Source organism: Plodia interpunctella, chromosome 20 (assembly GCF_027563975.2).
Source record: "Plodia interpunctella isolate USDA-ARS_2022_Savannah chromosome 20, ilPloInte3.2, whole genome shotgun sequence".
NCBI classification, from domain to species: domain Eukaryota; kingdom Metazoa; phylum Arthropoda; class Insecta; order Lepidoptera; family Pyralidae; genus Plodia; species Plodia interpunctella.
In genome coordinates, this window is record NC_071313.1 from 8293179 (window position 1) to 8318446 (window position 25268).

The 25268-nt window shown below is 40.1% G+C and overlaps 3 protein-coding genes across 4 annotated transcripts; 2 read left to right on the forward strand and 1 right to left on the reverse strand.

The window, feature by feature from the left end:
- Positions 1–42: 42 nt before the first annotated feature.
- Positions 43–18467, forward strand: bon (bonus). Its single transcript, XM_053760475.2, has 19 exons — positions 43–535; positions 2149–2383; positions 2815–2931; positions 3171–3285; positions 3811–3928; positions 4092–4202; positions 4589–4737; positions 4866–5030; positions 5305–5447; positions 5829–5998; positions 7304–7427; positions 9610–9759; positions 10268–10429; positions 12629–12771; positions 13024–13215; positions 13527–13621; positions 13857–14052; positions 14447–14578; positions 15038–18467. Exons 1-19 carry the CDS (start codon positions 386–388, stop codon positions 15167–15169), a joined length of 2799 nt encoding a protein of 932 aa, XP_053616450.1. The 5' UTR covers positions 43–385; the 3' UTR covers positions 15170–18467.
- A 396-nt stretch (positions 18468–18863) lies between these two features.
- Positions 18864–22800, forward strand: Oscillin (oscillin). Of its 2 annotated transcripts, none has more exons than XM_053760503.2 (5): positions 18864–19025; positions 20378–20616; positions 20808–21175; positions 21312–21485; positions 22061–22800. In XM_053760503.2, the coding sequence occupies exons 2-5, from the start codon at positions 20391–20393 to the stop codon at positions 22127–22129; spliced, it is 837 nt and encodes a 278-aa protein (XP_053616478.1). In that variant the 5' UTR covers positions 18864–19025; positions 20378–20390; the 3' UTR covers positions 22130–22800. The 2 variants fall into 2 exon arrangements, with proteins under 2 accessions (XP_053616478.1, XP_053616479.1); XM_053760504.2 differs by having other exon boundaries at positions 22663–22800.
- RfC4 (Replication factor C subunit 4) lies at positions 22790–25140 on the reverse strand. The gene is made up of 3 exons (XM_053760488.2): positions 24389–25140; positions 23911–24147; positions 22790–23314 (listed from the first exon to the last, which is right to left on the reverse strand). Exons 1-3 carry the CDS (start codon positions 24980–24982, stop codon positions 23075–23077), a joined length of 1071 nt encoding a protein of 356 aa, XP_053616463.1. The 5' UTR covers positions 24983–25140; the 3' UTR covers positions 22790–23074.
- Between the last annotated feature and the right edge of the window lie 128 nt (positions 25141–25268).

Here is a 25268-nt window from a genome sequence, read left to right on the forward strand (position 1 = left end):
ATTTTCTCATGGACCTACAAAAAACATGTCTGGCTGTCTATGATATTTTTTTGATGGTTGTCTCGGAAGGGGACGCATGCATGTTATTTTTCAAAAAAAAAAAATTGTATGGAAAGTAAATAATGTTCAGCGAAATGTTCTAGATACATAACATAGTCATGGATGGTTTTTGATGAGAAATATGTGTAAATATTGAGAGTGGAAATTCGTATTTTGCCCTTCAGAAGACGTTGCGGCATCTCAACCCCGATAAGTGCTCAATTAGGCATAATGTCTACGTGCCCGAGTCTGCAGCCTTGCGAGTGAAAGTGTCCGAGGGCATATTCTTAAAATGTTTAAGAAGACACTGTTGTGATTTTAATAGAAGTGACGTTAAGTGTTCGGAATGGATAGCTTAAACTACCAGCCGAGTGGAGAGGAAATCGAGCGGGCGCTCATGGACTTAGGGCTGCCTTTGCTCGGTGTGAACATTAAGGAGGAGGTGTCAGAGGACCTTGCGGCCGACACGGCGGGCGGTGCAGCCCCCGCAACCAATGTAAGTAGCGCTACTGTAACGTAAACCCAGGTTAGAAAGTTGATAAACAACAAGGAAGAAACACAATTTCTCTACTTTCCCTATTTGTCACTTTCCTCAAAGGCGACATTCGTTTAGATTACGAACTTGGTTTAGCACAATTTTTGAAACACTTTAAATAACGATAGGCAATGTTACATGCTGGTTAAGAGTAACTACCTAACAAAAGTGCTTATGTTTCATTTAATATGGCATTTCAATAAATACTTGGACAGGAGTGACAAATCTGCATCCATCTGGGGAAAGGGATATATTTCTATAATTTATAATCTATTCTTAAAAATGCCAATTTTATTTATTTATTTGCTACTTACATCTATTCTACATTTGTTACCTTAGGGCTATTCATACACAAGAGCATGTTTGCTTAAGTTGTGAGACTCCATTAGCCATTGGGTATTGTGGTACCCAATGGCTAATGGAGTCTCACGACTTAATTGGCTATCCTTTGTAGGCATTTTCAATTACATCAGTTATCAGTTTTTGAATTTATCGCAAACAGACAGACAGGCAGTGAACTTTGTTTTATAGTATGTAAAGATTTAGCAATAAAGGCTTTTGAAATAAATATAGTCATTATCCAGCTCATGCTGGAACATGACTATATTTATTCTGAAAATCACCTCAATCTAATGCTCCATTTTGATGTGAAAGGAGGACAAACACACTTTCACTTTTAAAATTATTTTAATGTTATACTATAGCATGGATGGATATAGATATTTGAACAAATGGATGTGCAAATGTCTATTTTGATAAGATTGAGACATGGATTGGACATAGATGTTACATTGTTTGTTTACATAACAAACACACAGTAATGTAATATTTTTTAAAAGTCACTCCATGACCTAAATACTATAGAAGTCAAAAATGTGAAATGTCTTTGATGTTGTGCTTCTTTGGATAAAGAACTCCAACTAGCTTTAGTAAATGTTGTGGTTTGAAAGACAACTTTGTATGAAAGAAGATTTCACACATTCTGTTCACAGGTGACCCTTATTGAATTGAATGTGATTGGTTTAAGGAAATAGAATTATAAATTATAATTATCACTAATATTTTGTCTACTTACCACAATCATGTTCATGATATTCCAAGGTAATGCCACAGATTTTTCTATTTATAACGTCATTTCATAAAATAAGTACTCTTTAGTATCCACTGTGCTTTCTGGTATAATTTACATCCAAGTTGTATACCCCACAGTAGTGACTCACACACATCTAAATAGCAGAATCCTCAGGTTGATAGCTCTTTCCCTTGATTGAGTTTGATTTTGAGGAAGACTAGGGCATATCCATACTTCTAGATCCATACTAATATTATAAAGAGAAATTTGTATTTTTGTTTGTAATAAATAAAAAATTTCACATAAATTAATACACTTCCTACAGGCATGTCACATTTGGTTGCTATATAATAATGGATTTTCCTGAGGTAGTGCACCTGACTTTATGTTTATGTACATTGTGTTCTTTTATTTTGAATTTTTTACCTTTATTTAAAACACTTTGTTGTGTCTTGATAAAAATGAATGTATCTATCAGTACAACAAAGTAGTTGCGTTGCAGGCGGGGACCTCGAGCGCTGGCGCGGGCGGTGAGCCGGAGTCGGGCGCAGGCGCGGACTCGCTGGCGTCCCCGACGCGGGCTCCGCCGTCGGCCGCGCGCTGCGCTCTGTGCCAGGCGCCGCTGGCGCAGACCGACGGCACGCCCAAGCTCATGGAGTGTCTGCACTCCGTCTGTGAACCCTGTCTGCAAGCCAAGCTGGAGGAGGCCCGACAGCCCACCAATAGAGACTTCCTTGGTTAATTCTCATCTATTGCTTTCATTCTAGAGATAAATTTGTGACTTCTTATGTCTTATATTACTGTAATTAAATGAAATGATTTTTTAATATCATGCTCACGACTTCCGTTCCGCGATTTTCTGGAATTTATCTCTTACTGCTCCCATACATCTCCCTGGGAACTGTGCATATCGTTCGAGGCGACTACAGGACATATAGCCTTGGCAGCATAGACAGTAGTAGAATAACAGCATTCTCATGGAGCATTGACGCTAGGCAGGCGGCTAACAGCAACCTAATTTTCATATTATAAGGTATTTTTTTACGCTGACCCCGGGATTTGTGGCGTCACAGTCTTGAACATACAGAAATGAGAGAGAGACATTCCTCAAAGAACCTTCATGCCAAATTTAATCTTTACATGATGTCTCATCATACTGTCTGTACAGGTGCCGAGCGGGTGACGGTGACGTGCCCAGCTTGCCGGCTGCCGTGCCAGCCCGCCAACATGATCGACCAGCGCTTCGTCATTGAAAAGCTCGCCGCTGACCAGAGCCCTAATACTGGTAACATTCTATTCTGGCGCAAACCAGCTCTTCCACGCCACTATCGCACTTTATCAATTTCGTTTATTTATTAGAAGTAATATAACAAATTATGCTGCACTAATTTATTAAATTATTGATATGTTGACTGAGGCGTGTGGGTCCACTCTAGAATAGGACCACTCCATATCCTGCCGTGATGTCGTACGAGGTGACTAAGGAGTTTGAGATGTGGTGTTGACAGTAGGTACTGATGACAGGTGGAGTGAGCGGTGAGCAGCAATGCAACAGCTGCGAGGACACGGAGCCGGCCACGAGCTACTGCGTGGACTGCGCGGAGTTCATCTGTGACAACTGTGTACACGCGCATCAGAGGTAAGGCTGCTATCAATAGTAAAGACGGCGAGCTAGCGTAGCCGAGATAGACATTTCCATAACTTCTCTGTCCATCCCATACAAAGCGTCAGATTGGGCTTTGTAAAACCGAAGAGGAGCAAAAGATATTAGCGCTCTGTCCCGTTTATTCTTATGCTCTTTCTTGTATGAGCGAAACGAAATATATGACGTCTATAATTTTCACTGTCTACAGTTATTAAATTATATAAATGAATGGTTCAAACATACAAGTTAATATTTTCATGGTCATCTTCCGAAAAACTTTGTTTCGATACTCCACCTGATTATATTTCAATCAAAATTTTATTTTTCAGCTAGTTTATAATCCGCCATATTTATTTTATTATGACATTACGTTGTCCCTCGGCTATTTTTTATGGAATATAATAATACCTCGACACATTATTACATGATAAGACATTAAATAATGCTCACATACATGAACCCTGAAAACACAACATTCTATTTTTGTGCAGTCATGTAAAAAGGCCATACTGTTGACAGGCTGAAGATAACAAAGGACCACACGATCAAGTCTAAAGAAGAGGCGGTGACGGAGCTCCAGCTGGCTCAGAACGGGCCCCGCTCTGCCGCCGATATGTATTGCCGGGAGCACACGCAGGTCATCTATCTATCATTTCTAGGGTTTCCAAGTAAACAAGGAATCAAGGAAGATTTCACCATATCTATCTACGACTTAGCTTAAAGTCATTGGAATGACAGTAGCAAATAAAATGAATTTCAAAGGAAAATTGTCACCTATTGAAACATAATTTTGATTGCAGGAACGTCTAACTCTATTCTGCGAGACATGTGACCGGCTGACCTGCAGAGACTGCCAGCTGCAGCACCACAGGGACCACAAGTATCAGTTCAGCACAGAGATGGCAGCACAGGTTATAATGTCTCTTTTGTTTTCCGTATATAGCTTTCTCAGTCTATGCTTGTATTGTAATATGTTTTATCGAGTGTGTTGCAGTTAACACGCCTGTTAGACTTTATTCAAGTCACGTAAAGCACATTGGGAGAGCCTGATGTTCTGAGATGCAAGCATTTACTTAGTTCAGATATCACTCACAATCTGATATCTGAGTGCTACAGGCACTCAGATATTATAATTTTTGGTTAATATTCATAGTTTTCGTTCTATTGTTAGTAATAGATATGATACATGTATTTTTTGACATTATTGAAGTGAATATGAATACATTTTTAATTGAAAGCATTTGAAATGAGTTCGGAGTGTGTACCGCCACTGTGTAACGTGTTGTCGCCGCCGCAGGCCCGCGCCAGCATAGCGGCGCTGCTGTCGGAGGTGAGCTACAAGCGCGTGCTGCTGGGCTCCGCCATGAAGGTGATCCGCGACCGCCAGCAGCTCATCGCGGACAAGAAGAAGGCGCTCGTGCACGACATCACGCAGACTGTGGTCAAGTGAGCGCCGGTTTTATTACCGAACTAATTTTGGGACTTATAATTTCATCGTCTTTGTGTGATTTTGTAAAATACCTAGAAATACTAAAAAAGTAAGAAAGCATTATCGTTTATTTGTTTGCGGGTAGACTGACGAACGCCATCAACACGCGCGGCAAGCAGCTGGTGCTGCGGCTGAACGAGGTGTGCGACGGCAAGCAGCGCACGCTCAGCGAGAAGAAGGAGGCGCTGCAGCACCTCGCCGCCGTCACCGACCACACCGTCGACTTCGTGTCCGCGGCGCTCGAACACGGGTCTGTAAATATATTTTTTCCGGTATGAAAGGTACCCTATGTTCGAGAGTAATGGTTGAATAGGGTGTGAAGGGGTAACAAACAAACTTACGTAGGATACTTCTTTAAAAAAAAATCATTGCTGTCATGAAATCTTGATGTAATACGACGGAATTGTATTTGTATCTGTGCCAGAAATATCTGGCACGCTGGGTGGAAGATGGCTCGCTTTTTGGGTTTGTCTTATATTTATCTTCATATAGAGTGTGTAATGTAGCACCTTCGACACCTACAGGTCGGACACAGCGCTGCTGCACTGCAAGAGATCCGTCTGCCAACACTTGCAGAGGATCAAGTCCAGGAGGGCGGATATACCCAACCCGGAGATACCGGTCCGGATCAGCTTGCAGCTGGATAAATTGCCGGATCTTATCCGTGGTGAGTTTTATTACTAGTGTGTAGATTTTTTAATTTGGAATGTTAAATTTAGTACAAATTGTTTACAAAAATATCATTTTTGTTACAAGCTTTTATTTTCGTCAGTGGTCTTGTTCCATTCAACGCATGATAAAAAATTACGTCTGTTCTGTAAACCGTTAAGGAGTTTCCTCATTGGGAGCCGATCCTGGGTGCACCATCAGATCATGCTAATGCATCGTCCTGAAAACTAAAGCGTGGGAAATTTCACTATAAGACAAATGGAAATAGGTGAAATTCAATTTGCAAGATTTGATTAGAGACAGACGATCATCGGGACGGGTAAAAGACGGCGTTTGGAAAATCTCAAATCTCTGGAGACTAAGTAATAAATGTTTCCAGTGCTGTCGAGCATTGGTGCGATCGTGGTGGACGGCAAGGTAGACGGCGCGGGGGCGGGCGGGCCCTACCAGCCGCCGGCCGCCGTCTCCGCCCCCCCGCCCGCCTCCGCCCCGCCCGCCGTACCGCCGCACTCCGCACAGGTGGCGCTGCAACACGTCGCTATGCACCAGGTGAGGGATATTCGCGACGCGAAATGTCATTCACGACTTATGATACCCTATTGATGATGACGAGATCAGAGTAAAAAACTAAAATTTCGTAACAACTTTGCTGCTGAACACACATAGCTTTTTCCACTAATATATTACTCAATAATGACGTAACCTTTTAATATCATTTAGTATAGAACGTTTTTGGACGAGTACATAGATGTGTGATTTTGAAAGTACTAACCCAGTATTTTCATGGTGCTTCTAATAATATAAGGGCCGTATCGAATAGTCACCAAAATAAAAAAAATGTCTTCTGCTCTATTTATTAGAAAACTAAATTACTATATTTATTTATTATCAAATATGTGTACATAAAAAAAACTAAATATTTTTTTACAAGAAGCATTAATATAAGGTAGTGTGGAAAGAGAAATAAAAGGAGATTTGTTAAGAAGTGCCCATTCTTGTCGACGCGAAATCAGTTTTCGCCGGTCCAGAAAAATGTCTATGGAGTAACTTTACAAATTTTTTGTCGATGTAAATTATGTCTACAGAGGATGCTTTAAAGCTCACTTTTCAATAGACGTAGTCTTGCCTTGAGCGGTGCTATAGAAGTGTAGTATGCTATGATCTCTAGACTCCATTCGTTTATATTCTAAACTGTGAAAACTGTCAAAACCATATGTTGTTCCATGTCTCCAGACATTGGCGCGGTATCAGGTCAGTTTAAGGTTGATGCACACCTAATGCGTATGCAGCACTGCATACGCATTAGGTCTGTACAGGTCTCTATAGTGGCAATGATCGTTGTGTTTAATTTTATTAGATTGATTGCTTTAGATGTTCTTATTTTATGTCTTATTTGGTTATTTAGTTTTTGCTTATAACCAAAGATGGGTTTACGCCCGGGCACGAACTGGGCAGAATCCAAGTCTGCTTGTGACTGGATCTTTATATAGTTTTGTAGTTACCGTTTCGTAACTTAACGTACAGAATGGTGAAAATAAATATCCATACACTAATATTATTAATACGAAAGACAAACGTAACAAACAAATAAACTTACTTTCGTATTTATATTAGTAATAATGAGATAGAAAAAAGGGATCGCGTGGAATTGAAGTCATCCGGTACTGTCCGGGACAGTACTGGATAGAATTTTATATAGAAGAGTATAGATTATATTCCCGCTCAAAACTTTTTTCATCTCATTATTATTTTCAAATGGAAGTTAAAAAGCATGTGTGACACGTATAACATAACCGTTGAAATATTAGTTAGGTTTCGGATATACCTATTTAATCCGTTGGGCAATGTCCGCAGCAATACGTGCAGTCGATGTCTCCGTCGCCGGGCTACCTGTCCCCGCTGCTGCGCCACTCGCGCGCGCTGACGCCGTTGCGTCACCCGCACGTCACCTCCACCACGCATCCCCACCACTTGCACGGTAACTCTAGCTCTCCGGAGTCAGCATATTACCATTTACGTTTTTGAAAGTAGTAATGAGATGAAATAATTCTTGAATCGAGCCCACGCCCCTGTCTACCCGGGACAGTGCTCTTAACCGCTACACGTCTTACACCCACGTACAGTATTCTCATTAGAGAACTGGTCATCTCGTTTCTCATATATTTTCATGTAAGTTAATTGTGTTTCACATCGATATATATATATATTATAATCAGCACTCTGATCACAATCATAACCTGTTTTGATATACCTATTGACTATGTACATTATGTACTTTTATATATTATTAGAAGAAAAAAAAAACATTGTAAGAAACAATAATGGTAAGCCGATTTGGCATGATAGGGACCAACACTGTTCAAATGAGTTTCTTTCGGCATTTCGTCTCAGCAGTGGTCGGGGATCTGTGAAGGTCTAATTTCTGAATGAATGATTTGAATTTGAACTAGGAAACAGTAATAGTGGATAGACGGAAGCGTGAGTTCGATTCCCGCTCGATTCCAGAATTGTTTCATCTCATTATTATTTTCAGAAGTTAGTTAAAAAGCATGTGTGACGTGTACAACGAAACCATTTATATTACACAGCCATTGAAAACAGCAGAGTATTTGTGACAAGTCTGGTTTTTTACATAGTTATTAGTGATATGTGTCGTTTGTCCCGTAATTTTATTTTTCTATTTTGATTATATTTATGGTGTTGTGCTGTTATATTTTGTATATTCGACTTTGATTTTAACCGGCCGCCTGCCTGCCGATAACCACCCTTGTTAATGCTATTGTTGTTTATCGGCCGCCAAGGTTTACTTTGCGATTGCAGTTGAAACGCGCAAAACCATAGTAACTAGTGTCGCAGCCATCCGCTTCAGAAGACACAGCCGCGCACCGCGTTAGATTACCTCATTGTCTACATTGCTTGACAAGGTTTAACATCGGTTACATAGGGCTCAATATTACTTGAAAACAAACTAGAAAAGAAGGTACTTATCCCTGTTTCGACAGCTAAAAGCCAGTGATTTTGATATGAACTTTAATTGTAAAGTTAGCGTATTGACGCTAAATTAACCTCTATGCTCATTGATTTACAATGTAGCTTGAAGAATGAAGACGTAAGCAAACTAGGAATAGACACCCTTTTTTAAAAATAAGTTTTATGTTCTCAAATTTAAAGCCCAAAGTGGCTTGAACCCAAAAAGAAGAAAGTAGTCGCCTATAAAAAAATGTAATTCGATGAAAAGATACGACTGGCCTGTGAGAAAAAAATTAAGTTTAATTTGAATATGATGGAACACTGTTCTTTATTTGTAAACCTTTGATTTGCATTGAATTATTACGCGTTTCGTTGTCCTAACTTATTTTACGTAATTTGAAATGTTCATGTATATTATGTTTGGTACATACATAGTGCAATTGTATATTATTATTATGTTTTTAGTCGTATCGACGGAAACGAAGATATAGAGGTTAGTTGGCGAATGCAATGACGCAACTCAATACATGCAATACGTACTCAAAAGATTTCAATATATTTCGACAATCTTATAATATTTTAATCTGTTTCAAAAGTGAGACGTTATTCAGCAATAATATTTGTGGACGCTGGTCGTAAAATCACAGCTTTCGCAGCAGAATTTTCACAGTGACTTATTCTAGCGCGCCCCGGGTGCGCCCCGGGTTTTCGGACGTCACAGCTAAGAGTGCAGTTGGGAGCAATATATTTTACAACCATTTTCATTTCACTTAAATTTTATAGTAAATTAACATTTAGCTAAATGGATGTTGATAGCAATTTTAATGCAGTGGGGCACCATTGCCATTTGACACACTTCCTCATAGATAAATTGACTAAAATGAAGGTTTCGTCACGATGTTTTGTTCCACCTGAAGCAGGTGGTGGTCGATATGTGTCACAGGTAGGATTCGAACCGAGAAACCGAGGAAATTTCACGTCTTAATTACCACCGTTGGGTTACCACCGCTCAAATGGAGTGTCCGTTAATTTTGTAGTCTAACGTCGTCAGTCAACTGAAGGCTCGATATCACTCTCGAGTCTTTTCGCAGTGAGACAGCCAACCAATCACATTACGGTGTGCTTATCGTCGAAGTCACTTGAAATGTTTATAACAACGCCATACTAAACCCTCTGTTTCCGTTCCCTAGGTATGAGCGAGATGAATCTCCGCGGTTTGCTGGGCGCGCAGGCGCAGGCGCAGGCGCAGGCAGTGGCGCAGGCGCAGGCGCAGGCGCAGCAGACGGCCGCGCGGCCGCGGCTGACGCACAACAACAACATGCACGCCGCGTACCAGCACAGTGAGTCGCTGTAACGTACCTATCACGTTCTACTGAGACGACATGGACGCATGGTCGAAAACTATATTCGAGATGACCAAAGCCACACAATCCTTAAAGTTTATATAATTTATTCTTTGAGTTACAAGTTTTTGTTTGATGCTTGTCCGAGCCGTAGTTACTAGTGATATAATAACAAGTGAAATGTACATGTTTACAAATTAAATAAAAAATTAATTAAGTCATATTTTACATTGATAATTAAAGTATTGAAACTGGGTCGACGACCACACAGATAAATTGTGTGACATATTTGGGCAGAATTTGACCATGTTGGCTTCGTTTTCGTATATACTTGTGAAAATTTTTATGTGTTTAACACCATCGACGTAAGTATAACCTAAACTTTTTCAGATTATTTCTGTTTCAATGAAATGTACAAAAGAGATTATTTCTGGCTCATGAAGTTGAGCTTTAATTACAATAGTTACTGCATGAGTGACACATGACAGTACGTGTTCGTCGACAGTGATGGGGGCGTACCCGTCGTCGATGTCGGGCTCTCAGCCGCGGCGCGCGCATCCGCGGACACCCTCGCCCGCGCCCGCGCCCGCGTCCGCGCCTTCGCCCGCGCACCACATGTTCCACCAGCCCGCCAAGTGGCATATACCGCAGCAGAATACCGTTAACGGTGAGACATCTGCATGTTCTTCATAGTCGTATTCCTCATGGCTGAAAGTCGTGGTTATTACATGGTATTAAACACACACGATAACTTTCTTGGCATTATTCATGGAGTGGTTTGCCATTGCCTCCTCCATTTCACACACAAGTTAATAATAATCAACCAGTATGCAGGTTTCCTCACGATGTTTTCCTTCCGAAAGCAAGCAAGCACCGGAAGCAAGTGGTGGTCAATGAAAACTATTATACATGAGTCAGATTGGTATACAAACTCATGTGGAACGAGCGGGATTCGAACCTGGGACCTTTCGATCCACAGGCGGGCGACTTAACCATTACACCACCACCGCTTCTCTGCATGCAGCATCAGCATCTGCGTGTTACTAGTGCCAAATTTATCTGTATCACTTGAATTATAGTGACCCGCGCGTTTGTAGCAGCAATATTAATTGTTTAAACATCCCCATTCTGCTTATGTTGGCCCGGTGGCGGCCGACCGAATCTGATGTCGAATAAATTATCTTGGATGACCTACCTCAATGACCTTGCTTATATCTATTATCTTAAACCTATGAGATAAAAAAATCAGTTAACTACACTTGAATACGAAGGACAGAACACTTGAATAAGAAGGTTCGAAACTTTTTTATTTTTTTATTCTTAAATCCTCAAACCACGGGAATTTCGGAACGAACTCTGCTGAGAAAAAATGGTGCATGATATCAATTTGTGTAAAAGCTGTTGATTCTCTTTTTTTATTAGCCTCCAGATATTGTGTTCCCCTGCTGGGGGATGGTTTTATTGTACATTCGTCTCTGTCAGGGCAGAGAATAGTCAGACCGTCATTTTGAAAACTAATCAGAATAAAAAAAAATCTAATATTATACTGTGGCGGTCGTTTAAATATGATGACAGTTGGGTTTTTTCTAGTATACGTAAAGATACTGCCGCAGATTATTGAATAATAAATCAAACAGAAATGCCATTTGATATCTTACTTGTCGAGATCTGTAGCTTTTGATTCTCAATTTATTTTGAGGCTATAATTCGATTCAAATTTGAGAGACGCGAATGAGTATATTACTTAGATATCTCCAATGCTTGTGATCTAGTTATGATTTTCCAACTCCTTTCCAAGCCTAACTCCCATCCTCTCCCGAAGTGCGCATGTACCGCATCGTGCCGTCCGCGAGTCTGCGTCCCCCGGCCCCGGCCCCCTCCCCCGCACACGGAGGTATCACTATTACATTGAAGAAAGTCGGGCCACACTGCAAGTCTCTCCTTTCGTTGTTCCTTAACAATATCCTCTTTATACGTAGATTGTTTTGGTAGGTGCTCCCATAACCCTTATAGCAGTGACAAATGCTGTTTAGGGTGAAACATGGGGTAAACAGGAAAAACGTATTTTAAAAAAATCAAATGTAAAAACTAATTTTTTTTAGGGTTCAGTAGTCCAACAGACAAGGAACCGTTATAAGTTTCGCCATGTCCGTCTGTCCATCCGCGGTCTAGCTCAAATACTATTAGTACTAGAATGTTGTAATTTGGTACATTCATCACGTCGACAAAATGGTCAAATAAGTTTACGAGTATGATCAACTGTATTCTATTATAAAACTTAGAACAGCTGGTGACATGGTACGAATCTCTGCAAGTAATAAACTACGGAACCCTACTATGTGCGTGGCCCGACTCGCACTTGCCCGGTTATCTGTTTGTGTGGGAGCACCAGCAGTCCTATCCTATCGTACCTAGATGTAATCATACATAGTGTGTTTAGTATATACATAGTAGTTTTGATTAAATCGTCTCTGGTAATTTTAGGTTCAAGGCTAGATAGATAGATAAAGGCGTTTATTTGATGCTACGAACACACACATGCAAAGGTTTTGGTAACTAATAAAAATTGTATGCCACGGAACCCATGGTAACATTTCTTTTTCCGTATTGAAAGGTACTCTATGTTCTTCTCCATACTTCAAACTATATGAACGTATGCAGAACTTCAAGAAAATGGTTAATCAAATAAAACTTGTAATATGTAATTCGCATTTGTAATATGTTAGGTTAAAGTTTAGAATTATTAATATTAGTTTATAGAACTACTAGTTCTACTAAACATTAGCAAAGTTGACTTGCTGTATTACGTTCTACTTGTATTACTTTCGTAAAAGATTGATTGTAATCAATGTGTGTAATACTCCAGGCGGTATGGAAAGCGGCGTGAGCGGAGTCCCGGGCGCGGGCGGCGGCGCCGACTTCAAGATCACGCTCCGACAGCCGCGACAGCCGCCCGCGCCCTCCGTCGTCACCTCCACCAACCCCAAGACCCCCAGCCCCAGCATCAATGTGAGTTTCGTTAGCTTTTATTTGACTCGCAAAGTGTGTGTATGAAGGTAACGCTCGGGTGGAATTTTACTATTTTCAAGCAGACGTTTGCGACCGATCGAACCGAAATCTATACTAATATTGTAAATTTGAAAGTAGCCGGGTGAAGTCAACGACCCCGGGATCGAATACAGTGTAATGCGGGCGGAGCCGAAAGTCCTGCCTAGACATGAGTATATGTGTTTCACTCCCAAAGCAAGCGATGACTCGCAGGGCGGCGCCATGGAGCTGGACAAGGTGTGCGCAGAGTCGGTGCAGGACCTGATGGCGACCATCGCCAAGCTGGACTCCAACGGTGTGCAGGTGGTGGCTGAGGCGGCCTCGCCTGCGCCGCCCGTGCACTCGTCCACCGACCCGCCGCGGCGTCGCGCGCCGCAGGCTGATCCCAACGAGGACTGGTGCGCCGTGAGTACACTATTATTTATATTACCTATATCGCTGGCATGAATAGCTAAAATGCATTTGCATTTTAGCTATTCATGCCAGCGATGCGAAATGTGCAAAAAAAATTATAAATACCAGATTTCATACTGCAATGGAAATTTTAAATGTTACATTGTTATACCGTGCCTCAAACGGTATGGGCGTCATAGTCGGCACTACATTGTTACAGTCGGTCTAGTCAATGTTCTGAAGGCTCTTCGACTATCGACTATTTTTTGTATGACTTCGTAACTTTTAGCATTATCATATCACAATGTGTATTTGGTTCGCAGGTGTGTATGGACGGCGGCGAGCTGATGTGCTGCGACAAGTGCCCGAAGGTGTTCCACCAGTACTGCCACATCCCCACCATCGAGAAGCTTCCCGAGTGAGTTTGTTCAAATAGATGTGGCTCGAGGTGGCTTCCTTGAGGAACTCGACGATTTTTTTGCATAAATGTTTCACATCATAATTTATTTGTTTTCGCAATTTTAGTTTATTTCTTTGCAAGTTGGGGTTTGAAAATTGTCCACTGCCAAACCTACTTACCACGACAGGGGTCTATCTGCGTTGTTCGCATCGCGCATGTGACCTAAATAAATAAATGAAACCCTGCACCGCAGCGAGTCGGAGACGTGGCAGTGCCTGCTGTGCGTGAACTTCGCGGAGCTGGCGGCCGCGGGCGGCGACGCGGAGGCGCCGTGGGCGCGGCAGCTGAAGCTGGCGGAGCGGCTCACGCTGGAGCTGTACTGCCAGTACGAGCTCAGCCTCGTGTTCCGCGAGCCCGTGCCCGCCGACAACCTGCACTACCACTCCAAGGTGCTACATCTCGCCTATCTAGTTTCTTTTTATTCTACATTTTTGACAAGGCTTCAGTGCACCTTGTGTGACTAGGCGGAGACTGAGGAAACAACCGGGAAAACGCTCAGATAGTTGAGAAGTGACAGAATTATAATGTTGTATTTACATTCAAAACAGCCAATCAGAGTCTACCTACATTGTGTGATCTTTCATCATTGTATAATCACCGATGTCTGAAATTAATTCATTCAATTTTATATAATAATAATATGTCTGACTGAATAACTTGTTTTTGTCGAGAAGTATTACTGTTCTGTATGAACTAGCAAACAACGCCTAATATTTAAATTAATCTTTGTAACCTCTGTGACGATGTGCAATTAACATAAATTAATACACGATGTTGTTCCAGATCTCCCGTCCGATGTGCCTGGACATGATCCGCATGAAGCTGCAGCCGCAGGCGCCGCAGCGCTACACCAACCTGGCGCAGTTCGTGGCCGACTGCCGCCTGCTGTTCAGCAACGCCTACCAGTACAACCCGGTCAGTCTCCACTAGCTGACTGCTGGCTGCCCCTCACGTCTGACGTCTCACAACCAACTCATTTTTTATGTGAAACCTGGACTTCAAAGTCACGAATGAAACTGAAAACACGCGATGATGAGAGAGAGGTCGACGATGTGACGAGGTGGTTAAAGAAGAAGCTTCGGCAAAGGCTGATAGGCAACAACAGTATTCACAAAGAGGCTAGACATCAGGCAGACAGTTGGTCATAAAATCAGTCGAATTTTCGATACGTGTATTTTAATGCGATTTCTAGGCTTCTAGCCTGCTGATCGGGAACACGCTAGGAGTAGAGGGAGATTTTTCACAATATGAACTGTAAAGCTCATCAAAGAATTTTTGCATTTACCTTTACGAAAACCTATTGAACATATTGTGCTGGACATTTAGTGAAATGGGCCATAACAAAAACTGAAATCATTTTATTATTGTTGACAGCCGGACTCCTCCATCTACAAAGATGCCAAACGTCTAGAGGAGTTCTTCGACGCTCAGCTTCTGAAGCTGCTGCCGGAGTACGCGTACTGGAACGGCGAGGGTGAGCCGCCCAACAAGCGGCCCCGCCATTGACCGCCGCCCCTCTCCCACTCCCACTCCCACTCCCACTGCTGGGGATGGTGGCCGGCTGGCGACGAGGTGTAGTGTTGTGATAGTTCAGTGCATTCGCAATCACAAACATCAGTAACCGACCAAAACTATTCCATTTAAATATGATAAAATTCTGCAAGACAATGTGACCAACAAACATTCAATTTGAATGTGACATCCACTAGCACACCATCAACTTATACCAACATTGCTAGAGACAAGATGTAGTGAAGTAAGAGTAACAATACAGTATGTTGGCCATTCATAATGATCAACTTAATAAAAGATGAGCTGACCAATACTATTATAGAAATTAAATACCAATCGAACAAAATATGTGAAGTGTTGATAAACTAAGCTGCCAAAATTTTAAATAACTTAATTAATAATTTGAGTAATTTTCTATCCAATTGTGTGGTTCGAGACCGGAACAAACTCATTGAATATGTTGTCACTGCACCTTCAGTCAACAGTTTTAAGAACAGATTGGATAAAATCTCCAAACTCCAAGACACGCAAGCGTCAGCTTAATGAGCTGCTAGTGTGTTATAAAATAAAATAAATAAATAGACGGGCAAGTCACACCTGCATATCTATAGTACGTCCACAATTGATACATCATATTGTCTACAGAGAGAAGATACAAGTTTTATCTGTACTACTGGTGATGATAGATTGTCACCACTGTGAGAAAATGGTGATTTATGGGACTCAGTGTAATAACAGATTAAAATCAGTGCATCATAAGTGAATATTCGAAACTATACAATACTTTTACTGAACTGAATACAGTTTGAAGTTGACAATTGTGGAACTTTAAGATATAGAATAGAAAGTCAGTGTTAACATTAGCTCATACACAATCTGCACTTACCTATTACTGATGATGAAAACATTGCATATGAAGAGTGGGTTGCTTTTGGTCTGTGAAAGATAAATGAAGTTCATCTTGAGAATATTTAAATATCCTATTAGCATAGACGTCCTATGTCAGAACTATTCAAAATAAAAACAATGATGTATGACTCTCATACTCGTCTTGAATAATAATTCATAAGTATTATGAGTTGATGTTAATTTAAAGAAACTTTTTACTTATTGGTAGCTAAGAAATTATTATTATGTATAGTGATTGTTAAGTGATCTGCTAAAGGCAGTAGTGACTTAGTGGCGGTAACCAGATGTTGAAGTAATGGCCTATACAGCTATTTAGACTGGACTCTCGAGGCAAATATATTAAGTTTTAATTAGAATTATTAATACTACATTACATAAAATGTATTCAGAATGTACTTTTATAGTGCCCCCACATATTGGCTACTAAAAAGCTATGGTGGTAAGTGTTGACCCAAAGTATTTTCAAACTCGATTTAGAAAAGATGCCTAGTATTTTCATATTGTTATAGACAGATTATTTATCTAATGTTCTGTAAAATTTTGCATTTGTAAAATGTTATAATTTCTTTTTTGTTTTATTAAAAGCTTAGAGAGACCTATGTATATAATGTCTTTCTAGTTTTTCACAAACTAAAAATTGTATAATGATATTCTACTAAATTGACAATTTAACTATACAGACTATAGGTGACAGGCAAATAGTCGCAGCATGTACAGTAGTAAGCCAATATTAAAAGCTTATGTTTAGTTGACACAACACAATACGAAAATGACAATATTTTCGAATATTTTTCTGAAACGGCGTGCTTTTTCGCGTAGTATCAAATCAATAATTACACTGAATTTAGACGTGTAGCCACAATAAAAGCTTCAACTTAAATTGAGCTTTATATCTTAGCGTTTAGGGTCTAAAGGTCTATTAGGGTCTTGGCACCCTGTGACATAGGATACGTAAGTTGCAACTTCACAGTAAAGCCTCACTGTGTTAAGACGCCACTTCTTAGGTTGCTTGTTTACTGTGATAAAACAATATTGTTGGCTTTATACTACTAATTTCTCTTATTTCTTTAACCACAGAGTAGATATATAACAGAGAACAAACTTGTTGATTTAATTTCTCAAATATCATTATTTTTTATTAATGTTTGTATCACACATCACATTTTATGACATAATTATTAACATAATGCAGTGTGATTCATTGTGTGAAGCTTCATCTGTGTAGATATCTACTCTATATTTTACACCATTCACAATTAACTATTTATTTTATTTTATATCTTGGTATTCTTAGTTGTCCATACATTTTGTATTGGTAGAGTAAGTTGTAGCTGATTTCGCACAAAGTATTTTTATTTTATTTGTAGGAATAAGTAGATATTTTTATTTGGTATGTGATTACTGTATTGTTTCCATGGGTGTGACGGCGTGCCACTCGTATATTTCAAAGAGTTTAAAGATCTTTCGAAACCAGGTATGTAATTTAAACTAACTTCTCGATAAATATATTTTTAACAATTTGGGCCCTGAAATGAAGGTAATAGGCATAAGACAGTGGTCTTTGTCTGTTTCATGCCACTTGGCACTTCCATGTTTGTGATTCAGATAAGCCTCTTCGATTGCTTATTTTGAAAAGATATTTTATATTTTTACTCACTATAAGACAAAACTTATTGTTGTTAAAATTTTGATTAGTCTTTTAAAATGAATTTCCTTACATCCTGTTTTACAAATTATTAATTTATGTGTACTTTCTCAAAACACGCGCCGCCGCGCACACTCATATTGATTTGATCCTCTGTTATCTCTACTCCTAATAGAATATAACAAAGCCTTTACGTTGTGTATGTTTATGTATTTAAAATCTTACAAAATATTTTTTTCCCTGGGCCAACCAGAAGTTGGTCACTTAAATTATGTATTTTAAGAAAAGTTTTCGTTGCCGAACCAATTTGATTAGCAAAAAATGGATAGGTAAATGACCGCACGACATAGGGGGGTAAACTTCACGAAGGTGAAGTCCCTAGCTGACTTCACCCGAAGGAGCGTGGAGCGTTTTACATTTTACCGAGAAGTTCCCACTGCTCGGCTAGATGCTTAGTTTCATTTAATAATGGCAACCAAATTGTATTTAAACTAGCTATGCATACATGTATGATTACGTCATATATGTTGCAAAATTAGGAAGCGAAACCTCGGAGCATAGCTAGGCGTTATATTTTGATTTACATTTGATTATATTCTATGATGGTTTGTATTGAATTAATTAAAACTCTTATAGATATTGTTAATGTTGATCGTCGTACTAAGCTATTATTATAAGCAAACCTACTGTTAAGATAATCTCCACATATTATATTAGAAATAAATTTCATTTATTGGCGATTTGTCTTGTTATTTTTTCTTTAGAATAATGATGTACTTTGTCGTGTTTGTCAGTTAAGATTCTCTATATAGAAAGAGGAGAACAGTCGGCGGCCCAGCAGAGCCACATCAAGCAGGGCTGGTCGCTGTTGGTGACCTTGCACAGCGTGATATAAGTTTGAAATACATTTGAAAAATAATTTGGATCAAACTGGCTACCTTAAAATAAGTAAATAGTTAGGTACTTACCTAAGAAGTATTATTTAGTAGTAGGTATATACTAGCAGGAAAAGTAGGATGGATAATAGACCATGATTCATAATCTTACCACTTGAGATTTTATTCCTACTGTGTAAAGTGCAGTAACTCAGTGTGGCAACACATCGCGTTGATTGTTTGACAACGCTGTCAAATTTATTCACATCAGCGCACAGGAGCCGGCGGGTCGCTGGTCAACGCGGTCGACGTTTCTTATAAGAACGTAATTATATGAAAAAGTTAGCAAGATATTGGAAACTTATAGCAATTTAAATTTAGTGCCAGACCTTTGTGAACCTCGCGCCTCTGGCCGTGAAAGGTGAGTGACCTCTGAATTAGGTTATTGACCCGATATATCCGATACCTACCTTTGTTGGTTTCGTCGTACGAACAACATCAACTTAATTCTATGTTTAGTTTAGTTACTATTGACTAGTCTCGTATTTGGGTCAAAGTCAAACACTATATCTATAAGTAATGCCAGTAGGTATTTCTTAGCTTTTATTACTTATTTGTAGGGCTTATAAATGGTAGGTACTATAGCAGTGCAGTTTATGTTTTGTTTTTGTAGATTTTACAGAACAGGTTTTTATTGACCTTTTCGAACTAATCACACAGGTTTACTTTTTCCATAATACCCAGTGTAAAAATGTTAAAAACCTATGAAATTATATTGGATATTATACCTATATTTTCTGTGGATTGAGATGATGGTCAATATTATTTGAACTTGAATTGATTATATAGTATTTTGTATTCCTAAAATAGGTATAACAAATCATTTTACATGGTATAAATATATGTCCTAAAATGAGTGGAATCTCATAGATAATTAAAAGGCGTTTAGATTTTAAAGGCCGCTTTCTTGTTTAAATTCAGCAGCCGAAGACGTTGCTCTTCTCCTGTTATGTTATCGTGTTAACGGCCCACTTTTAGCTCGTGATAACAGGTCAATGCGCCCGTCGTAATCATGTATTTGTTTTGTAATTGTCGCCCGTGGTCACTGTATCGAACAAACTGCATGTTATCAATCACTTGACTAGGTATACTATAATGTAGATAGGTACGTAAATAATAAAACTACTAACAGTTGACCACAAATAATTATATCTATTTATACGTTATCGTGGACCGTATGATTTGCAAAAAGGACATCAGAGATCTTGTTGCATTGTCGAAAACCGTTTAGGAGTTTCTTTGTTGGTAACCGATCCTAGGTGCACCCTGATGGTGCACCTAGGACCGGTTACTTTCTTTTTTCATGCTTGAAAAAAAGAAAGAAAAAACGTAATATCATAATAATGTACTCAACTCTGTAGGACTAAAAGAATTGGACGCCGAATAAGAAATTATTCAATAGTGATCTATCGAGACCTTGAAGCTTATACATAGGTAGATCAACAAAAAAGAATCCATCTAGATTAGAGCAGTAGTGTTTCCCCTTCGCAACCCGGTAACTACCGGGTTATTTGAATAAAATATCGGATCATATTCCCGGCTCGCTTTACCTATTAACGGATTTCGAGTTGGACTGATTAACTTAGAAAGAAATAGGAGAGACCTTTGCCCAATACAAGTCCTAAAATCGTGTATATTCTTCATCGGAGTTCCCACTGTTCCCTTTAAACAGTGTTAAAATTTGCTTATACGTGTATTTTTTTCTTTTTTAAGCTAATCTATCAAAATGCGTATGATAATCCTCGATGACGCGGACAAGGTCGCGGACTGGGCGGCGCGGTTCGTGCTCCAGCGCGTGACGCAGTTCGCGCCCGGCCCCGGCCGCCACTTCGTGCTGGGGCTGCCCACCGGCGGGACTCCGCTGGGCATGTACCGGAGGCTGATTGACTTCTACAAGGAGGGCCGGATTTCCTTTAAATATGTTACTACTTTCAATATGGATGAGTATGTTGGTGAGTATCTCACTTTCCTATCATTAGTGGTTAGATGCGCCTGCTAGTCTTCTAGCATATTAGGAATACATATAAGGAGAAGTAGAAAGAGTCTAAGTTTCCAGCTTATTTTCGGTACGGTACGGAAACCTAGACTTCTACGGATTAATTGCAAATAAAGAATAGTTAAAAAGGACAAGTCTCACTTACAGGTCTCCCACGCGACCACCCCGAGTCCTACCACTACTACATGTGGAACGAGTTTTTCAAACACGTGGACATCGACCCTGCCAATGCTCACGTCCTCGACGGCAATGCTTCCGATTTAGTCGCTGAATGCCAACGGTTTGAAGATCTCATAGCGGCCGCTGGCGGCGTCCATTTGTTTATTGGCGGCATAGGCCCCGATGGACATATAGCCTTCAATGAACCAGGATCGTCTCTAGTTTCTCGCACAAGGGTTAAGTCGTTGGCGTACGATACGCTCGAGGCGAATAAAAGGTTTTTCGGAAATGATCTGAGTAAAGTGCCGAAGCAAGCGCTGACTGTTGGTGTCGGGACAGTTATGGATGCTAAAGAGGTGAGATTTTGTTTGTCTATTTATGATGTCATCTACCTAGTGAATAAAATATGACTTTCGATTTATCTTTTCAACGCTCGTGGTTGGTCACATTAAGCGGGTAAACAAGGACAATGTAATTAAATGATTGTTCCAGGTGATGATCCTAATCACGGGCGCTCACAAAGCGCTCGCGTTGGCCAAGGCTGTGGAGGAAGGCGTAAACCACATGTGGACGGTGTCCGCGTTCCAACAGCACGCGCAGGCGCTGTTCATCTGTGACGAGGACGCCACGCTAGAGCTCAGGGTCAAGACTGTCAAGTATTTCAAGGTATGTTCATAGTATATTTTTTGTCTTTAATTCCCTTTCTATTCTACATCGATGACTTGTAGAAATCACAATAAGTGGCATGCATCTCTATTTTCTATTTCTATTCTATAAACCTAACATTAAAACGCAATTATGTTTTATATTACTCGTGCTTTTTACAAACATTTTTTCTTTTTTATGTAGGTAGGTAGGCATTATGTTTAACATAAGGTGGCCCGGTCTTAATAGCCCGGTACCGGTACTAGGTTAGGATTGAGACCCGGCAAATCGTTTAACATTAAATATTCAAAACTACAACCAATTTAGACATATTAATTCACATTCATCTTCACCGCTCAATTCATTCATAACTCATTTAAGTCTCCGCTATTTGCCTGTAATCGCATGTATAACCCATCACCATCACCGCATCCTACTAACATGGGCGTCCGGGGTTGTCTATCGCCAACATCGCAGTGTTTCGATGTACATTGCATTGCAACAATAAAACGAGCATGTATGTACGTCAAAAAACCGCGATCATGGTCGATGTGTGGAGGAAGAGTATGGTCAGTGTATGTGTGTGTGGGTGTCAGGCGCTGAGCTGCGAGCACCAGAAGCTCATCGGAGACATTCCCGTGGAGGAGCAGCGGGTCATCCACTAGGCGACTGCCGCGAACTCAGCCAAAGATGACCCGAACGACCCGTGTTGGAACATTCCATATCATTCCATTTGTATTTGTCCCTAGACTAGGTTGTACAAAACCATATTTACAACATAACAATATTATTTTCTAAAAAAAAGGTTAAGATGCCATGGGACTGTCGAAAGAAAGAATCGAATATGCTTTTATGCAAGTTATATATAGTATATTAAGTATTAATATAACCTACCTGCAAGATCGCAGAGACCATATTTTTTATTAGGGTTAAAAATCAATAATATTTCTGTTATAATTTGTAAGCCTATATATATTTTTATATTTTATATATTTTTTGTAAGCCTATTTTATTCACGAGCCAACTACGGTGCTAAATGCCACAGATTTAGTAATGTTTATAAATATACACATCTATTGTACTTATTTGGTATTATGTGACCTCTAAGCTGAAAATATTATATTTTTGGACATTTTGTCCCTGTGGTCAGCCAGTGATCATATAGTGACTGGATTCTGAATTGTAACAATTGTGACAGAGCCTCATGGAGGAGCACAACAAGCTGCTGGTGATCCGTCGGTGAGCCCCGACGACACGGGACCGCTGTTATTTTATACCTAGACGTAAGGCAATCGTTAACGTTTTATAAATAAATCAAATACATATTTTATACAAATTTCATAATGTTTTATTTATATTTCTAACATTGATAATCTTCAAGACTATACCTAGTGGGTGTATACTTAAGGCTCATGGGCTACTCAAAAGAACCAATCTGTATATAGTCTATGTATATAGCAAGTTAGGCAGTTGCATTATACATTGTATCTTCTTTTAAATCAACAGGCGAGGGGAATCACCTGCTCTCATTTAGAATAGAAATTGTATAAAGTAAAAATCTTGGATTTCACTGTCGCTTCACATGACACATCACAGAATAAAGTCCAATATCACCATGTCGGGTCATCCTTACTCGTCGCGGGGTCTGCGGCCCGACAGAACCTCGCGAGCAGAGCCGCCAGCTGAAGCGGCGCCCCGAGCCCGTCTGCGACTCGCATGTGCGTCAGCCCTAGCTCTCGGACCCACGAGAGGCGGATCTCTTCAGGCACGTCGAGGGTCTTCACCACGCGGAATATGTTGCTCACTATGTCTTCTGCCGCGTAGCCCAATTTACACAGGTTGGCGATTACCTGTGCACAAATCATTATGTAGGCTCCAAACTATCGTTCAACCGCAGGTTACTAACTAGTTACTTCATGCCGAACGCCGACGCGAATGCATAAATATTGCGTAGTTTATATGCTTTTGTTTACCGCGATAAAAACCAGCAATGTATGCGGAATCTGGTGATTGTGTGGAGCCGGCATTACATTGTAGTGGTGCCTGGTTCCGCCCCCTGGAATAGGGCCTCTCCATATCCTCCAGCCTCCAAGAGGATCCAGGCAAGCTGCCAATTGTAAAATAACAGCCAAATCTTCCAAATTTCAAGGTTTATTTTTGTTAAACCTGGTATACAGTGTCACAGATCCAAATGCATACGGAAACATGTGAACATGAGAAATCATTACATTGATAAAATGCAGGTACTGGAAAACCTGTTCATTCAGATACATATAGGTATATGTTTTTAAGTTCCAATGAATTGTAGGAATTATTTAAAAACAAGGTGGGAATATTGCAGATCACAATCTATAGTTTGGGAAACACTGAACTATGTGATGTTTTCATTGTTGTGTAATAAAACTGTAAAAATAAAGTCTTCATCTTTTGAAAATTAGATTCTTACCTTATAAGCTGCATGTATATCCTGCTTTAGACACGATTCCAGCATATTTTTTACCAGCATTGGATGTGGCTCATCACACACCTTGAACACATTGTCTGGGCTGATGTGACCGAAGCCCTGAGCAGTGGACTGTAAGTTGTTGAGAGCTGAGCGCAGGTCGCCTTGAGCTGTGAATACAACTGCGCTCACTCCCTCTTCTGTGTAGGATAAGTTCTCTTTTTTACACACTTCTAGGATCTGAAAGTTAAAGAGATGAACTGAGTGAGAATAATAAAAATGGATGTAAATATGACGAGAAACAGAGGTCCATAGAAGGATAAGATTTATTGCTCTGATCTTAAATAATGGGAAAAGTTGAGGAAATTGATGATGATTAATTACTAGCAAGAAGTGGCGCAGAAGAGTGTAAGCGTTTTGGAAGCAAAGAACCTCATGGGACAGTGAGCCAGCAAGTAAAATTGAATTGTATGTAACAAACCTTTGCCAGTATTTGTGCGTCAGTGAGCTTGCCGTACCTCAGCACTGCACAACGGGATTGAATTGGTTCAATAATCTTTTCACTGTTGTTGGCAGCCAGAGCAAATCTTGTTGTGCTAGAATACAGCTCCATAGTGCGCCGCAAAGCTTGCTGAGCGCCCTCTGTCATGCTGTCGGCTTCATCCAAAATCACAATCTTGTGCCGACCAGCCGGCAAGGTCACTTTTTGCTGTGCAAACATCTTAATTTTGTTACGAACTACATCTATGCCTCTGTCATTAGATGCATTCAGTTCTAGCACAGCGTCTTTGAACGCTGACCCTAGCAGCGCGCGCGCTAAGCACAAGATAGTAGTAGTTTTGCCAACGCCGGGAGGACCGGCTATTATGATGTTTGGAGCATTTCCACTGCGTGCAAATACGGCCAGCCGTGATACAGTGTCTTCGTTGCCTACAATGTCAGTGAACACTTGAGGCCGATACTTCTCTATCCAGGGCAAATGAGCTGTGCTTTTTGTTGTACTAGGTTTATTGGGCTTTGTCGGTTTAATCTCCGCTTCATCCACCTCCATTATTGTAATATCTTCGTCAGACATGCTGTAACTTTTATACAATCACGTTTAAAGGCCACAGAAATAAATATCTTTTATTATTTTTAAAAATTTCGGGCGATTTATAAACAATCGAAATATTTTGGGTTTGTTGGGCTTTTTGGCGCAAAAAAAACTTCTATTTTCGAAAGGAATTTGACAGCTATCACTGTCATATCTGTCAGGTTCATCAATTACAAAACAAAAAAATCGCTAAATTACTTACATTGCAGTTTGCAGTCTGTCTGCTTTATGTGCTGCCAAAGTTCTATCCAACCCTTTGCTAAAAAAA

What these genes read in the sequence shown, in the direction of transcription:
- Oscillin (XM_053760503.2), top strand. Translation starts at nt 20,391, where the DNA reads ATGCGTATGATAATCCTCGATGACGCGGACAAGGTCGCGGACTGGGCG. An exon ending in CAATATGGATGAGTATGTTG is followed by an intron (nt 20,617 to 20,807) that starts GTGAGTATCTCA and finishes TCTCACTTACAG; the next exon opens with GTCTCCCACGCGACCACCCC. An exon ending in AGACTGTCAAGTATTTCAAG is followed by an intron (nt 21,486 to 22,060) that starts GTATGTTCATAG and finishes TGTGGGTGTCAG; the next exon opens with GCGCTGAGCTGCGAGCACCA.
- bon (XM_053760475.2), top strand. Translation starts at nt 386, where the DNA reads ATGGATAGCTTAAACTACCAGCCGAGTGGAGAGGAAATCGAGCGGGCG. An exon ending in ATCACGCAGACTGTGGTCAA is followed by an intron (nt 4,738 to 4,865) that starts GTGAGCGCCGGT and finishes GTTTGCGGGTAG; the next exon opens with ACTGACGAACGCCATCAACA. An exon ending in CCCCCAGCCCCAGCATCAAT is followed by an intron (nt 12,772 to 13,023) that starts GTGAGTTTCGTT and finishes GATGACTCGCAG; the next exon opens with GGCGGCGCCATGGAGCTGGA.
- RfC4 (XM_053760488.2), bottom strand. Translation starts at nt 24,982, where the DNA reads ATGTCTGACGAAGATATTACAATAATGGAGGTGGATGAAGCGGAGATT. An exon ending in ACGCACAAATACTGGCAAAG is followed by an intron (nt 24,148 to 24,388) that starts GTTTGTTACATA and finishes TTTAACTTTCAG; the next exon opens with ATCCTAGAAGTGTGTAAAAA. An exon ending in ATATACATGCAGCTTATAAG is followed by an intron (nt 23,315 to 23,910) that starts GTAAGAATCTAA and finishes ATTTGTGCACAG; the next exon opens with GTAATCGCCAACCTGTGTAA.